The following is a 14,865-nucleotide window of genomic DNA, read 5'->3' on the forward strand; positions in this document are numbered from 1 at the left end:
GTGAAGTGATACAGAGAAACAGAAAGTCTACCTTTGGTGAAGTGATACAGAGTAACTGAAAGTCTACCTTTGGTGAAGTGATACAGAGTAACTGAAAGTATACCTTTGGGGGTGTTACAGAGTAACTGAAAGTCTACCTTTGGTGAAGTGATACATACAGTGAGGGAAAAAAGTATTTGATCCCCTGCTGATTTTGTACGTTTGCCCACTGACAAAAAAATTATCCGTCTATAATTTTAATGGTAGGTTTATTTGAACAGTGAGAGACAGAATAACAACAAAAAAATCCAGAAAAACGCATGTCAAAATTTTTATAAATTGATTTGCATTTTAATGAGGGAAATAAGCATTTGACCCCCTCTCAATCAGAAAGATGTCTGGCTCCCAGGTGTCTTTTATACAGGTAACGAGCTGAGATTAGGAGCACACTCTTAAAGGGAGTGCTCCTAATCTCAGCTTGTTACCTGTATAAAAGACACCTGTCCACAGAAGCAATCAATCAATCAGATTCCAAACTCTCCACCATGGCCAAGACCAAAGAGCTCTCCAAGGATGTCAGGGACTAGGACCAAAGAGCCTCCAAGGCTGGAATGGGCTACAATACCATCGCCAAGCAGCTTGGTGAGAAGATGACAACAGTTGGTGCGATTATTTGCAAATGGAAGAAACACAAAATAACTGTCAATCTCCCTCGGCCTGGGGCTCCATGCAAGATCTCACCTCGTGGAGTTGCAATGATCATGAGAACGGTGAGGAATCAGCCCAGAACTACACGGGAGGATCTTGTCAATGATCTCAAGGCAGCTGGGACCATAGTCACCAAGAAAACAATTGTTAACACACTACGCCGTGAAGGACTGAAATCCTGCAGCGCCCGCAAGGTCCCCCTGCTCAAGAAAGCACATATATATGCCTGTCTGAAGTTTGCCAATGAACATCTGAATGATTCAGAGGAGAACTGGGTGAAAGTGTTGTGGTCAGATGAGACCAAAATGGAGCTCTTTGGCATCAATTCAACTCGCCGTGTATGGAGGAGGTGGAATGCTGCCTATGACCCCAAGAACACCATCCCCACCGTCAAACATGGAGGTGGAAACATTATGCTTTGGGGGTGTTTTTCTGCTAAGGGGACAGGACAACTTCACCGCATCAAAGGGACGATGGACGGGGCCATGTACCGTCAAATCTTGGATGGATATTCCAGCATGACAATGACCCAAAACACACGGCCAAGGCAACAAAGGAGTGGCTCAAGAAGAAGCACATTAAGGTCCTGGAGTGGCCTAGCCAGTCTCGACCTTAATCCCATAGAAAATCTGTGGAGGGAGCTGAAGGTTTGAGTTGCCAAACGTCAGCCTCGAAACCTTAATGACTTGGAGAAGATCTGCAAAGAGGAGTGGGACAAAATCCCTCCTGAGATGTGAGCAAACCTGGTGGCCAACTACAAGAAACGTCTGACCTCTGTGATTGCCAACAAGGGTTTTGCCACCAAGTACTAAGTCATGTTTTGCAGAGGGGTCAAATACTTATTTCCCTCATTAAAATGCAAATCAGTTTATAACATTTTTGACATGCATTTTTCAGGATTTTTGTTGTTGTTATTCTGTCTCTCACTGTTCAAATAAACCTACCATTAAAATTATAGACTGATCATTTCTTTGTCAGTGGGCAAATGTACAAAATCAGCAGGGGATCAAATACTTTTTTCCCTCACTGTAGTAACTGAAAGTCTTGGTGAAGTGATACAGAGTAACTGAAAGTCTTGGTGAAATAATACAGAGTAACTGAAAGTCTACCTTTGGTGAAGTAATACAGAGTAACTGAAAGTCTACCTTTGGTGAAGTGATACAGAGTAACTGAAAGTCTACCTTTGGTGAAGTGATACAGAGTAACTGAAAGTCTACCTTTGGTGAAGTGTTACAGAGTAACTGAAAGTCTTGGTGAAGTGATACAGAGTAACTGAAAGTCTTGGTGAGGTGATACAGAGTAACTGAAAGTCTACCTTTGGTAAAGTGATACACAGTAACTGAAAGTCTTGGTGAAGTGATACAGAGTAATTGAAAGTCTTGGTGAAATAATACAGAGTAACTGAAAGTCTACCTTTGGTGAAGTGATACAGAGTAACTGAAAGTCTACCTTTGGTGAAGTGATACAGAGTAACTGAAAGTCTACCTTTGGTGAAGTGATACAGACTAACTGGAAGTCTACCTTTGGTGAAGTGTTACAGAGTAACTGAAAGTCTTGGTAAAGAGATACAGAGTAACTGAAAGTCTACCTTTGGTGAAGTGATATAGAGTAACTGAAAGTCTACATTTGGTGTAGTGTTACAGAGTAACTGAAAGTATTGGTGAAGTGATACAGAGTAACTGAAAGTCTACCTTTGGTGAAGTGTTAAAGAGTAACTGAAAGTCTACCTTTGGTGAAGTGATATTGAGTAACTGAAAGTCTACCTTTGGTGAAGTGATAAATAGTAACTGAAAGTTTTGGTGAAGTGTTACAGAGTAACTGAAAGTCTTGGTGAAGTGATAGAGAGTAACTGAAAGTCTACCTTTGGTGAAGTGATAGAGAGTAACTGAAAGTCTACCTTTGGTGAAGTGATAGAGAGTAACTGAAAGTCTACCTTTGGTGAAGTGAAACAGAGTAACTGAAATTCTTGGTGAAGTGATACAGAGTAACTGAAAGTATTGGTGAAGTGATACAGAGTAACTGAAAGTCTTGGTGAAGTGATACAGAGTAACTGAAAGTCTTGGTGAAATGATATAGAGTAACTGAAAGTCTACCTTTGTTGAAGTGATACAGAGTACCGGTAACCGAAATTCTACCTTTGGTGAAGTGATACAGACTAACTGAAGTCTACCTTTGGTGAAGTGTTACAGAGTAACTGAAAGTCTTGGTGAAGTGTTACAAAGTAACTGAAAGTCTACCTTTGGTGAAGTGATATAGAGTAACTGATAGTCTACCTTTGGTTAAGTGATATAGAGTAACTGAAAGTCTACCTTTGGTGAAGTGATACAGACTAACTGAAGTCTACCTTTGGTGAAGTGTTACAGAGTAACTGAAAGTCTTGGTGAAGTGTTACAAAGTAACTGAAGGTCTACCTTTGGTGAAGTGATATAGAGTAACTGAAAGTCTACCTTTGGTTAAGTGATATAGAGTAACTGAAAGTCTACCTTTGGTGAAGTGATACAGAGTACCTGAAAGTCTACCTTTGGTGAAGTGTTACAAAGTAACTGAAAGTCTACCTTTGGTGAAGTGATATAGAGTAACTGAAAGTCTACCTTTGGTGAAGTGATACAGAGTAACTGAAAGTCTACCTTTGGTAAAGTGATACACAGTAACTGAAAGTCTTGGTGAAGTGATAGAGAGTAACTGAAAGTCTACCTTTGGTGAAGTGATATTGAGTAACTGAAAGTCTACCTTTGGTGAAGTGATACAGAGTACCTGAAAGTCTACCTTTGGGTAAGTACATAAACAAGTTACAATTTGGTATTTGGTATTCATTAGGATCCCCATTTGCTGCTGCAGAAGCATCAGCTACTCCTCCTGGGGTCCACATGAAGCATGACATACTACACAGTACAGAACATTATTAGTCTGGGACTGAAATACATACATTTAAAACGTCATACGTAGCCTACAATGATGAGATTATCACTTGGAAAATACATCTGTAAATTCTGGGATAGGAGTGCTGTAGTCTGACTAGCTACATTGAACCAGTTCTAACTTGATAATGAAAATGACAAGGAAAACATTGAATGCTTAGTATTCACAATAACTTAAGAGAAGTGTAACCTATTCTCTTTCAACATTTCAGTTACATATGGTATCCTCCCTCCCTCCCTCCCTCTCTCTCTCCCCCTCCGTTCTCTGTTTCCTCCCCTCCCTCTCCCCTCCCACTCCCTCTCCCTCTCCCCTTCCCATCTCCTTACCCCCCTCTCTCTCTCTCTCTCTCTCTCTCTCTCTCTCTCTCTCTCTCTCTCTCTCTCTCTCTCTCTCTCTCTCTCTCTCTCCTCCCTCCCTCCCTCCCTCCCTCCCTCCCCCTCCCTCTCTCTCCTCCCTGACCCTCCCTCTCCCCTCTCCCTTTCCCATCTCCTTACCCCCCCCTCTCTCCCCTCCCTCCCTCCCTCCCTCCCTCCCTCCCTCCCTCCCTCCCTCCCTCCCCCTCTCTCTCTCTTCCCTCCCTCCCTCCCCCAGCCTTCCCCTCCAGATGCCAGACCCAGGCCTTCCAGTCACCTGTCCGTTGTTCTGGACTGAGTTTGAAGGTCACTGCTACCGTTTCTTCCCCCTGAACAGGACCTGGGCAGAGGCTGACCTGTACTGCGCTGAATTCTCCAATGGCCTCAAGTCTGCCAAACTCACCTCCATACACAGGTGAGAGGGATACCTGTCCATATACACACACAAAGGTCCACACACTTCCACACTACAGGTGAGAGGATACACACACACACACACACACACATACACACACACACACACACACACCTCTCTCTATCTCTAACTATCCATTGTCTGATTTTTCAGCTGGGAGGAGAATGTGTTTGTCTACGATCTCGTCAACAGCCGTATCCCAGGGATACCAACAGACATATGGATCGGCCTTCACGACAGGAGACAGGTAAGCACTGAGGGTTGAAAAATTCCGGTATCTTTCCCAAAATTCCCAAGATTCTGGATTTCCTGCTTATTCCCTCCCAATTCCGAGAATCTTCCGGAAGTTTTCCAGAAACCTTATTAAGCACCACTGCCAGGATAAGCGCTACCTCAAATGCGTGTTGTCGACAAGCACACTGTACTTTACTTTCTACGGTAATTTACGCTTGAGCTGACATCTGCAACAATTATCGTGAATTAAATCTCTGCAGATGTCTCCGCAGACGTTATTCCCTCGTAATTCAAGGAATCTTCCAACCGGGATTTTTAGAAAACCAGGACATTTTGGGAATGTCACCAGAATTTTGCAACCCTACTTCTACGATTTATACATACACTAGATGACTGATAGGGGGCGCTGTGTTGAAAATATATTTTGGAGCTATAGAAATGCATTTATTAACATTCGTTTTTGACACATTTATTCTATTAGAAACACCTTAATGCATACTTTTAAATTATATTGTGCGAGCTAAACATCAAAATGTAAAATTAAAAATTTTATAAAAAGTGTTTCCTTCATGTAAACATTTTAGAGATTACTAATGTTAGTGTCCCCACACAACAACAAAAATACTTAAATACATGTCATTTTGTCTTTGAAACATTTAATTGAAATACTGTAGAATTCCATTAATTCCTACTGCTTCTTCTGGGGAGTGCCAATATGGCCGACTGGTTGCTTCAAAGCCTCTCAATGGCCAATACATAGCATCAGCAATCCAGGGTTTATATACATCATTGGTTCTACTCCTTCTACATCTACCCAGCAAACCAACATTTTTTCTGTGAAAGTTCCCAGAACATTTGTTAGGTTGCGGCAAATGTTCTCATAAGACAAAAACTGTTCAGTTGTGCTGATGATTAGATCATGTTTGTATAAAACATTCGCCTGATGTTGCAAGAACGTTCCCACTCACATTTTGTTGTGGCAGTATGTTCTAAAAACATGATTACATTACTTGGAAACCTAATGAGAACTATTTTGGAATTTTTCTTTGGTGATTGTTACAGATGTTGTACATAACATTTTAGTGAATTTTAGAACATTCCAAGGATATTTCATTTAAAACATCTGTATAATGTGTATAATAAGTATAATAAGTATAATTTGTTGTCAAAAACATTATTTGAATGTTTTGGGGATGCTATAATCCTAATGTTAGATAAAACCCTAACTTAATGGAAATCTAAGCTAATGTTCTGTGAATGTTCCCGGTTTTGCTAGATATGCTAACAGACCCCAGAGGGTTTACAGGGGGCCCATCAATCCAGCTCTATAGGAAGCCAGTGAGATAAGGCTGTCTGATATAGATATTTCTCTGTAGATCTGAAAGGCTGGTTCATTAACACGCTGCTCATAAACCCACTACAGAGGCACCACGTCACCAAGCTAGAGCTGGAGAAACTAGATTGAGCCTACGTCCCAAATGGCCACCCTATTCCCATAATGCACTACTGTTGACCAGAGGAGAGCCGGTCTCTGGTCAACAGTAGTGCGCTACAAAAGGGAATAAGGAGTGGTTTAGGACGCACCCTAGGTTTGTTTGGTTTAGTCAGGGTTGGTGTTGATTATCGCCCAGAGGATCCAATCTGTATATCTGTTGCCTGAACTCACTGCAGAGTGGTTATATTGGACCAGGGTGGAAGTTCCCTTTTACGAAAACAGATCTAGGATCGGTTTACCCTTCCCCCATCCTAACCTTAACTATTAGGGGTAAAACACTAAGCTGAACCCAGATCAGTAGTGTGTGTGTAACCTGAGCTGTATACTAAGTGGGTTTATAGGAGTAGAGAGGCTTTACTGGCCTTTGTGACTCAGCCTTTAAAGAGCCGTCATAAACTACTGACTCAGCCTTTAAAAAGCCATCATAAACTACTGACTCAGCCTTTAAAGATACATCATAAACTACTGACTCAGCCTTTATAGAGCCATCATAAACTACTGACTCAGCCTTTAAAGAGCCATCATAAACTACTGACTCAGCCTTTAAAGAGCCATCATAAACTACTGACTCAGCCTTTAAAGAGCCATCATAAACTACTGACTCATCCTTTAAAGAGACATCATAAACTACTGACTCAGCCTTTAAAGAGCCATCATAAACTACTGACTCAGCCTTTAAAGAACCATCATAAACTACTGACTCAGCCTTTAAAGAGCCATCATAAACTACTGAATCAGCCTTTAAAGAGCCATCATAAACTACTGACTCAGCCTTTAAAGAGACATCATAAACTACTGACTCAGCCTTTATAGAGCCATCATAAACTACTGACTCAGCCTTTATAGAGCCATCATAAACTACTGACTCAGCCTTTAAAGAGCCATCATAAACTACTGACTCAGCCTTTATAGAACCATCATAAACTACCGACTCAGCCTTTAAACAGACATCATCAACTACTGTGCAACTCTCATGGGAACAGCTAACAGGACATTTTTTTATTTTATTTTTATTTAACCTTTATTTAACCAGGTAAGCCAGTTGAGAACAAGTTCTCATTTACAACTGCGACCTGGCCAAGATAAAGCAAAGCAGTGCAATAAAAACAACAACACAGTTACATATGGTGTAAACAAAACATAAAGTCAAAAATACAACAGAAAATATATATACAGTGTGTGCGAATGTAGTAAGTTATGGAGGTAAGGCAATAAATAGGCCATAGTGCAAAATAGTTACAATTTCGTATTAACACTGGACTGATAGATGTGCAAAAGATGATGTGCAAATAGAGATACTGGGGTGCAAATTAGCTAAATAAATAACAATAGGGGGATGAGGTAGTTGGGTGGGCTAATTTCAGAATGGCTGACATACCTCTTATTTGCTTTCCAAATTGGTTCAAATTAGGTTACGGTTAGGAGTTAGGGTTGGGGTTAGGGTATAGATAAGGGTCAGTTTTAGGTTTTAGCTAAACTTCTGTTTTCATTAAGTAGTCTGCCCAAGTTGTGATTTTGTACCATGTCATACTGTTCCTGACCACAGGAGGGCACTCTGGAGTGGACCGACGGCAGTAACTACGAATACAGCTACTGGGATGGCAACCAGCCTGACGATGGCGTACACCGCATCCCTGAAGAGGAAGACTGTGTCGAGATCTGGTACAGGCAGAACAGCGGTGAGACACACACAGGCGCAAGATGCATACACGCACAGGCACACACACAGGCAGTCAAGAATGCATACACACAGTGTATTACCCAATAAGACATGATTGAACCAGGGGATGACCTAAAGGTTCTTAATAAGATGATTGAGCCAGGGGATGACCTAAAGGTTCTTAATAAGACATGATTGAGCCAGGGAATGACCTAAAGGTTCTTAATAAGATGATTGAGCCAGGGGATGACCTAAAGGTTCTTAATAAGATGTTTGAGCCAGGGGATGACCTAAAGGTTCTTAGTAAGACATGATTGAGCCAGGGGATGACCTAAAGTTTCTTAATAAGACATGATTGAGCCAGGGGATGACCTAAAGGTTCTTAATAAGACATGATTGAGACGGGATGACCTAAAGGTTCTTAATAAGACATGATTGAGCCAGGGGGATGACCTAAAGGTTCTTAATAAGACATGATTGAGACGGGATGACCTAAAGGTTATTAATAAGACATGATTGAGACGGGATGACCTAAAGGTTCTTAATAAGATGATTGAACCAGGGGATGACCTAAAGGTTCTTAATAAGACATGATTGAGACGGGATGACCTAAAGGGTCTTAATAAGATGATTGAGCCAGGGGGATGACCTAAAGGTTCTTAATAAGACATGATTGAGCTAGGGGATGACCTAAAGGTTCTTAATAAGACATGATTGAGCCAGGGGATGACCTAATGGTTCTTAATAAGATGATTGAACCAGGAGATGACCTAAAGGTTCTTAATAAGACATGATTGAGACGGGATGACCTAAAGGTTCTTAATAAGACATTATTGAGATGGGGTGACCTAAAGGTTCTTAATAAGACATGATTGAGCCAGGGGATGACCTAAAGGTTCTTAATAAGATGATTGAGCCAGGGGATGACCTAAAGGTTCTTAATAAGACATGATTGAGCCAGGGGATGACCTAAAGGTTCTTAATAAGATGATTGAGCCAGGGGATGACCTAAAGGTTCTTAATAAGACATGATTGAGCCAGGGGATGACCTAAAGGTTCTTAATAAGACATGATTGAGACGGGATGACCTAAAGGTTCTTAATAAGATGATTGAATCAGGGGATGACCTAAAGGTTCTTAATAAGATGATTGAGCCAGGGGATGACCTAAAGGTTCTTAATAAGATGATTGAGCCAGGGGATGACCTAAAGGTTCTTAATAAGACATGATTGAGCCAGGGGATGACCTAAAGGTTCTTAATAAAACATGATTGAGCCAGGGGATGACCTAAAGGTTCTTAATAAGATGTTTGAGCCAGGGGATGACCTAAAGGTTCTTAGTAAGACATGATTGAGCCAGGGGATGACCTAAAGTTTCTTAATAAGACATGATTGAGCCAGGGGATGACCTAAAGGTTCTTAATAAGACATGATTGAGACGGGATGACCTAAAGGTTCTTAATAAGACATGATTGAGCCAGGGGATGACCTAAAGGTTCTTAATAAGACATGATTGAGACGGGATGACCTAAAGGTTATTAATAAGACATGATTGAGACGGGATGACCTAAAGGTTCTTAATAAGATGATTGAACCAGGGGATGACCTAAAGGTTCTTAATAAGACATGATTGAGACGGGATGACCTAAAGGGTCTTAATAAGATGATTGAGCCAGGGGATGACCTAAAGGTTCTTAATAAGACATGATTGAGCTAGGGGATGACCTAAAGGTTCTTAATAAGACATGATTGAGCCAGGGGATGACCTAATGGTTCTTAATAAGATGATTGAACCAGGAGATGACCTAAAGGTTCTTAATAAGACATGATTGAGACGGGATGACCTAAAGGTTCTTAATAAGACATTATTGAGATGGGGTGACCTAAAGGTTCTTAATAAGACATGATTGAGCCAGGGGATGACCTAAAGGTTCTTAATAAGATGATTGAGCCAGGGGATGACCTAAAGGTTCTTAATAAGACATGATTGAGCCAGGGGATGACCTAAAGGTTCTTAATAAGATGATTGAGCCAGGGGATGACCTAAAGGTTCTTAATAAGACATGATTGAGCCAGGGGATGACCTAAAGGTTCTTAATAAGACATGATTGAGACGGGATGACCTAAAGGTTCTTAATAAGATGATTGAATCAGGGGATGACCTAAAGGTTCTTAATAAGATGATTGAGCCAGGGGATGACCTAAAGGTTCTTAATAAGATGATTGAGCCAGGGGATGACCTAAAGGTTCTTAATAAGACATGATTGAGCCAGGGGATGACCTAAAGGTTCTTAATAAAACATGATTGAGCCAGGGGATGACCTAAAGGTTCTTAATAAGATGATTGAGCCAGGGGATGACCTAAAGGTTCTTAATAAGACATGATTGAGCCAGGGGATGACCTAAAGGTTCTTAAAAAGACATGATTGAGCCACGGGATGACTTAAGTTTCTTAATAAGATGATTGAGCCAGGGTTCTTAATAAGACATGATTGAGCCAGGGGATGACCTAAAGGTTCTTAATAAGACATGATTGAGCCAGGGGATGGCCTAAAGGTTCTTAATAAGACATGATTGAGCTAGGGGATGACCTAAAGTGTCACGCCCTGGCTCTGGGACTCTGTTATGTTGAGCCAGGGTGTGTTGTTTCTTTGTGTTTTGTGTGCTAGGGTGATATTCTAGTTCATTTGTTTCTATGTTGGCCGGTGTGATTCTCAATCAGAGGCAACGTGAATCAGCTGTTGCTTGTTGTCTCTGATTGGGAACCATACTTAGGCAGCCTGTTTTCCACAGTGTGTTGTGGGATCTTGTTCCGTTTGGTTTGTGTAACCGTAGGACTGCACATTTCGTATCGTTTGTTGTTTTGTTTGCCAGTGGTGCGCTTCGTCAGCCCGGTTCGGCCCGTCCCTGCTCCCCGCACCAAGCCAATGGTGCGCGTCGTCAGCCCGGTCCGGCCTGTTCCTGCTCCCCGCACCAAACCAGTGGTGCGCTTCGTCAGCCCGGTTCGGCCGGTCCATGCTCCCCGCACCAAGCCTGTGGTGCGCGTCGTCAGTCCGGCACAGCCCGTGCCTGTTCCACCGGTGCCTTGTCCGGCACCGGTCAGCTGCTCCACTCCGGAGCTAGAGCAATCCGCTCCACCAGTGTTCAGTCCAGCTCCGGCCAGCAGGGCCAGACCGGACCAGGGGCGCTTTGGGGGGTTAGAGAGGGAGTGGGGGTCATGCCCGGAGCCGGAACCGCCTCCGAGGAGGAATGCCCACCCGGCCCTCCCCTGTTCAGTTTATGTTTGGCGCGGTCGCAGTCCGCGCCTTTGGGGGTACTGTCACGCCCTGGCTCTGGGACTCTGTTATGTTGAGCCAGGGTGTGTTATTTCTTTGTGTTTTGTGTGCTAGGGTGATATTCTAGTTCATTTGTTTCTATGTTGGCCGGTGTGGTTCTCAATCAGAGGCAACGTGAATCAGCTGTTGCTTGTTGTCTCTGATTGGGAACCATACTTAGGTAGCCTGTTTTCCACAGTGTGTTGTGGGATCTTGTTCCGTTTGGTTTGTGTAACCGTAGGACTGCACGTTTCGTATCGTTTGTTGTTTTGTTCTGGAATAAAAGAAGTATGTTCACTTATCACGCTGCGCATTGGTCCACTTCTTCTCAAGACGATCGTGACATAAAGGTTCTTAATAAGACATGATTGAGACGGGATGACCTAAAGGTTCTTAATAAGACATGATTGAGCTAGGGGATGACCTAATGTCACGCCCTGGCTCTGGGGACTCTTATATGTTGAGCCAGGGTGTGTAGGGTCTATGTTTTGTGTTCTATGTTCAGTTTCTAGTTCATGTGTTTTCTAGGTTGGCCGGGGTGGTTCTCAATCAGAGGCAACGAGAATCAGCTGTTGCTTGTTGTCTCTGATTGGGAACCATACTTAGGCAGCCTGTTGTGCACTTGTGTTTTGTGGGATCTTGTTCTGTGTTGGTTTGTGTTGTTAACCGAGGACTTCACGTTTCGTTTGGTTGTTTTGTATTTTGTATCGTGTTGCCAGTACACTATTAAAAATATGTACGCATATCACGCTGCGCCTTGGTCCAATCATTATGACGAATAATAAGACATGATTGAGCCAGTGGATGACCTAAAGGTTCCTAATAAGACATGATTGAGCCAGGGGATGACCTAAAGGTTCTTAATAAGATGATTGAGCCAGGGGATGACCTAAAGGTTCTTAATAAGACATGATTGAGCCAGGGGATGACCTAAAGGTTCTTAATAAGATGATTGAGCCAGGGGATGACCTAAAGGTTCTTAATAAGATGATTGAGCCAGGGGATGACCTAAAGGTTCTTAATAAGATGATTGAGCAAGGGGATGACCTAAAGGTTCTTAATAAGACATGATTGAGCCAGGGGATGACCTAAAGGTTCTTAATAAGATGATTGAGCCAGGGGATGACCTAAAGGTTCTTATAAGACATGATTGAGCCAGGGGATGACCTAAAGGTTCTTAATAAAACATGATTGAGCCAGGGGATGACCTAAAGGTTCTTAATAAGATGATTGAGCCAGGGGATGACCTAAAGGTTCTTAATAAGACATGATTGAGCCAGGGGATGACCTAAAGGTTCTTAATAAAACATGATTGAGCCAGGGGATGACCTAAAGGTTCTTAATAAGACATTATTGAGACGGGATGACCTAAAGGTTCCTAATAAGACATGATTGAGCCAGGGGATGACCTAAAGGTTCTTAATAAGATGATTGAGCCAGGGGATGACCTAAAGGTTCTTAATAAGACATGATTGAGCCAGGGGATGACCTAAATGTTCTTAATAAGATGATTGAGCCAGGGGATGACCTAAAGGTTCTTAATAAGACATGATTGAGCCAGGGGATGACCTAAAGGTTCTTAATAAGATGATTGAGCCAGGGGATGACCTAAAGGTTCTTAATAAGATGATTGAGCCAGGGGATGACCTAAAGGTTCTTAATAAGACATGATTGAGCCAGGGGATGACCTAAAGGTTCTTAATAAGACATGATTGAGCCAGGGGATGACCTAAAGGTTCTTAATAAGACATGATTGAGCCAGGGGATGACCTAAAGGTTCTTAATAAGATGATTGAGCCAGGGGATGACCTAAAGGTTCTTAGTAAGACATGATTGAGCTAGGGGATGACCTAAAGGTTCTTAATTGGTTGTTTTGGATGTGTTTCTCTGAATTTATGTACAAGTATGTGGCCCTGCTCATCACACACACACACAGAGGCTCAAAAGCACATGCAGGAATGCACACACACATATGCACAGGAAGCACGAACACACACATGTTCACAATCATACGCATAGCAGGGACACACACTAGTAAAGTGTTACGTGAATTATTTAACAAACTATTTTAGTGTCTCTGTGCGTCTCCCAAAAGGTTGTAAGTCTTTTGGGATTTAAGTAACGGCCAGAGTCCCGGTCTGCATAGTCAGAGATATTTATTCATTGAGAATTCTGCCATCACAATTTCAGAGTCCATCTTTTATACTCATACGTCATACAAAAAGAAATCCCTCCCCTCTGTAGGTGGGCTGTAGTTTTCCACTCTAAAACTGCTCTACTGACCATCAGTTCACACACACACACACATATACACACATGCATACACACATACATACACACACACACACACACACACACACACATATCCTACTCCCTTTATTACTCAGTTATTGCCGTTCTCACAATATTCTGCACCATGTTTTCATAACAGTTTCTCCCCTCCCTAAATTGGGAGGCCTCTTTATCTTAGTTTCTCAGTTGTCTTTGTTGTCTGGCCTAACTCTTACTCACATTGCTAAATAGTGGCTCAATGCCATAGCCTTTACTGGTCCTACACTCACACATTTCTAACACATTATACACAGTTTCAGGGTGTAATAATTAGTCATTAATAATTAATCTATCATAAAGAAACTCAGAGAAACATGCCTGGCCATTTAAGAGCCTTTAGGCTATAACCCCCATCAGGCCTTGCTGTGACACCAGGCATCTATAACCCCCATCAGGCCTTGCTGTGACACCAGGCCTCTATAACCCCCATCAGGCCTTGCTGTGACACCAGGCCTCCATAACCCCCATCAGGCCTTGCTGTGACACCAGGCATCTATAACCCCCATCAGGCTTTGCTGTGACACCAGGCCTCTATAACCCCCATCAGGCCTTGCTGTGACACCAGGCCTCTATAACCCCCATCAGGCCTTGCTGTAACACCAGACATCTATAACCCCCATCAGGCCTTGCTGTGACACCAGGGCTCTATAACCAGTTAAGGCTGAATCACTCTCCAGTCTCCCTTGTTGGGTAATATACTGTGTGTATCATTAGGACAACTGGGTGCCAAAACAGACACTTGCGTAATGAGTCTCACACACACACACACACACACACAGACATTGCATACACACACTCATGGACGTCGTATAAACGGACTCAGAGACACACACTCGCTCACACACATTGCAGGCACACACACACACACGTCCGTAGCTGATGAGTCAGTCAGTGTGTTATAGTGTTGTTTCGGGCCCTAACAGCGCTGTGTGTGTGTGTTTCTAACAGCGCTGAGGTCCTGGAATGATAACAGCTGTAACAAAGCCTTTCCCTTCGTGTGCAAGATCCCCACACTGGACAACTAGACCTCCAGGGTCCAACACACACACACACACACACACTCTCTCACACATTTTTTACATTTACATTTTAGTCATTTAGTAGACGCTCTTATCCAGAGCGACTTACAGTTAGTGAGTGCATACATTATTTTTTTCTTTTTCATACTGGACCCCCGTGGGAATCGAACCCACAACCCTGGCGTTGCAAACGCCATGCTCTACCAACTGAGTGGGAGAGGGAGGAGGAGGAGAAGAGAGGGAGGAGGAGGAGAGAGGGAAGGAGGAGGAGAAGAGAGGGAGGAGGAGGAGAAGAGAGGGAGGAGGAGGAGAGAGGGAGGAGGAGGAGAGAGGGATGAGGAGGAGAGAGGGAGGAGGAGGAGAGAGGGATGAGGAGGAGAGAGGGAGGAGGAGGAGAGAGGGAGGAGGAGGAGAGAGGGATGAGGAGGGGGGAGGAGGA

At 42.9% G+C, this 14,865-nt stretch overlaps 1 protein-coding gene across 1 annotated transcript; it reads left to right on the forward strand.

Annotated features, from left to right (window-relative positions):
* Positions 1–4,207: 4,207 nt before the first annotated feature.
* Positions 4,208–14,516, forward strand: LOC121570694 (C-type lectin domain family 19 member A-like). The gene is made up of 4 exons (XM_041882168.2): positions 4,208–4,374; positions 4,528–4,621; positions 7,650–7,782; positions 14,356–14,516. Exons 1-4 carry the CDS (start codon positions 4,211–4,213, stop codon positions 14,430–14,432), a joined length of 468 nt encoding a protein of 155 aa, XP_041738102.1. The 5' UTR covers positions 4,208–4,210; the 3' UTR covers positions 14,433–14,516.
* The last annotated feature ends 349 nt before the right edge of the window (positions 14,517–14,865 follow it).

This window comes from Coregonus clupeaformis, unplaced genomic scaffold, assembly GCF_020615455.1.
Source record: "Coregonus clupeaformis isolate EN_2021a unplaced genomic scaffold, ASM2061545v1 scaf0093, whole genome shotgun sequence".
In the NCBI taxonomy this organism is placed as follows: Eukaryota; Metazoa; Chordata; class Actinopteri; order Salmoniformes; family Salmonidae; genus Coregonus; species Coregonus clupeaformis.

What these genes read in the sequence shown, in the direction of transcription:
- LOC121570694 (XM_041882168.2), top strand. Translation starts at nt 4,211, where the DNA reads ATGCCAGACCCAGGCCTTCCAGTCACCTGTCCGTTGTTCTGGACTGAG. An exon ending in GCCTTCACGACAGGAGACAG is followed by an intron (nt 4,622 to 7,649) that starts GTAAGCACTGAG and finishes TCCTGACCACAG; the next exon opens with GAGGGCACTCTGGAGTGGAC. An exon ending in CTGGTACAGGCAGAACAGCG is followed by an intron (nt 7,783 to 14,355) that starts GTGAGACACACA and finishes TGTTTCTAACAG; the next exon opens with CGCTGAGGTCCTGGAATGAT.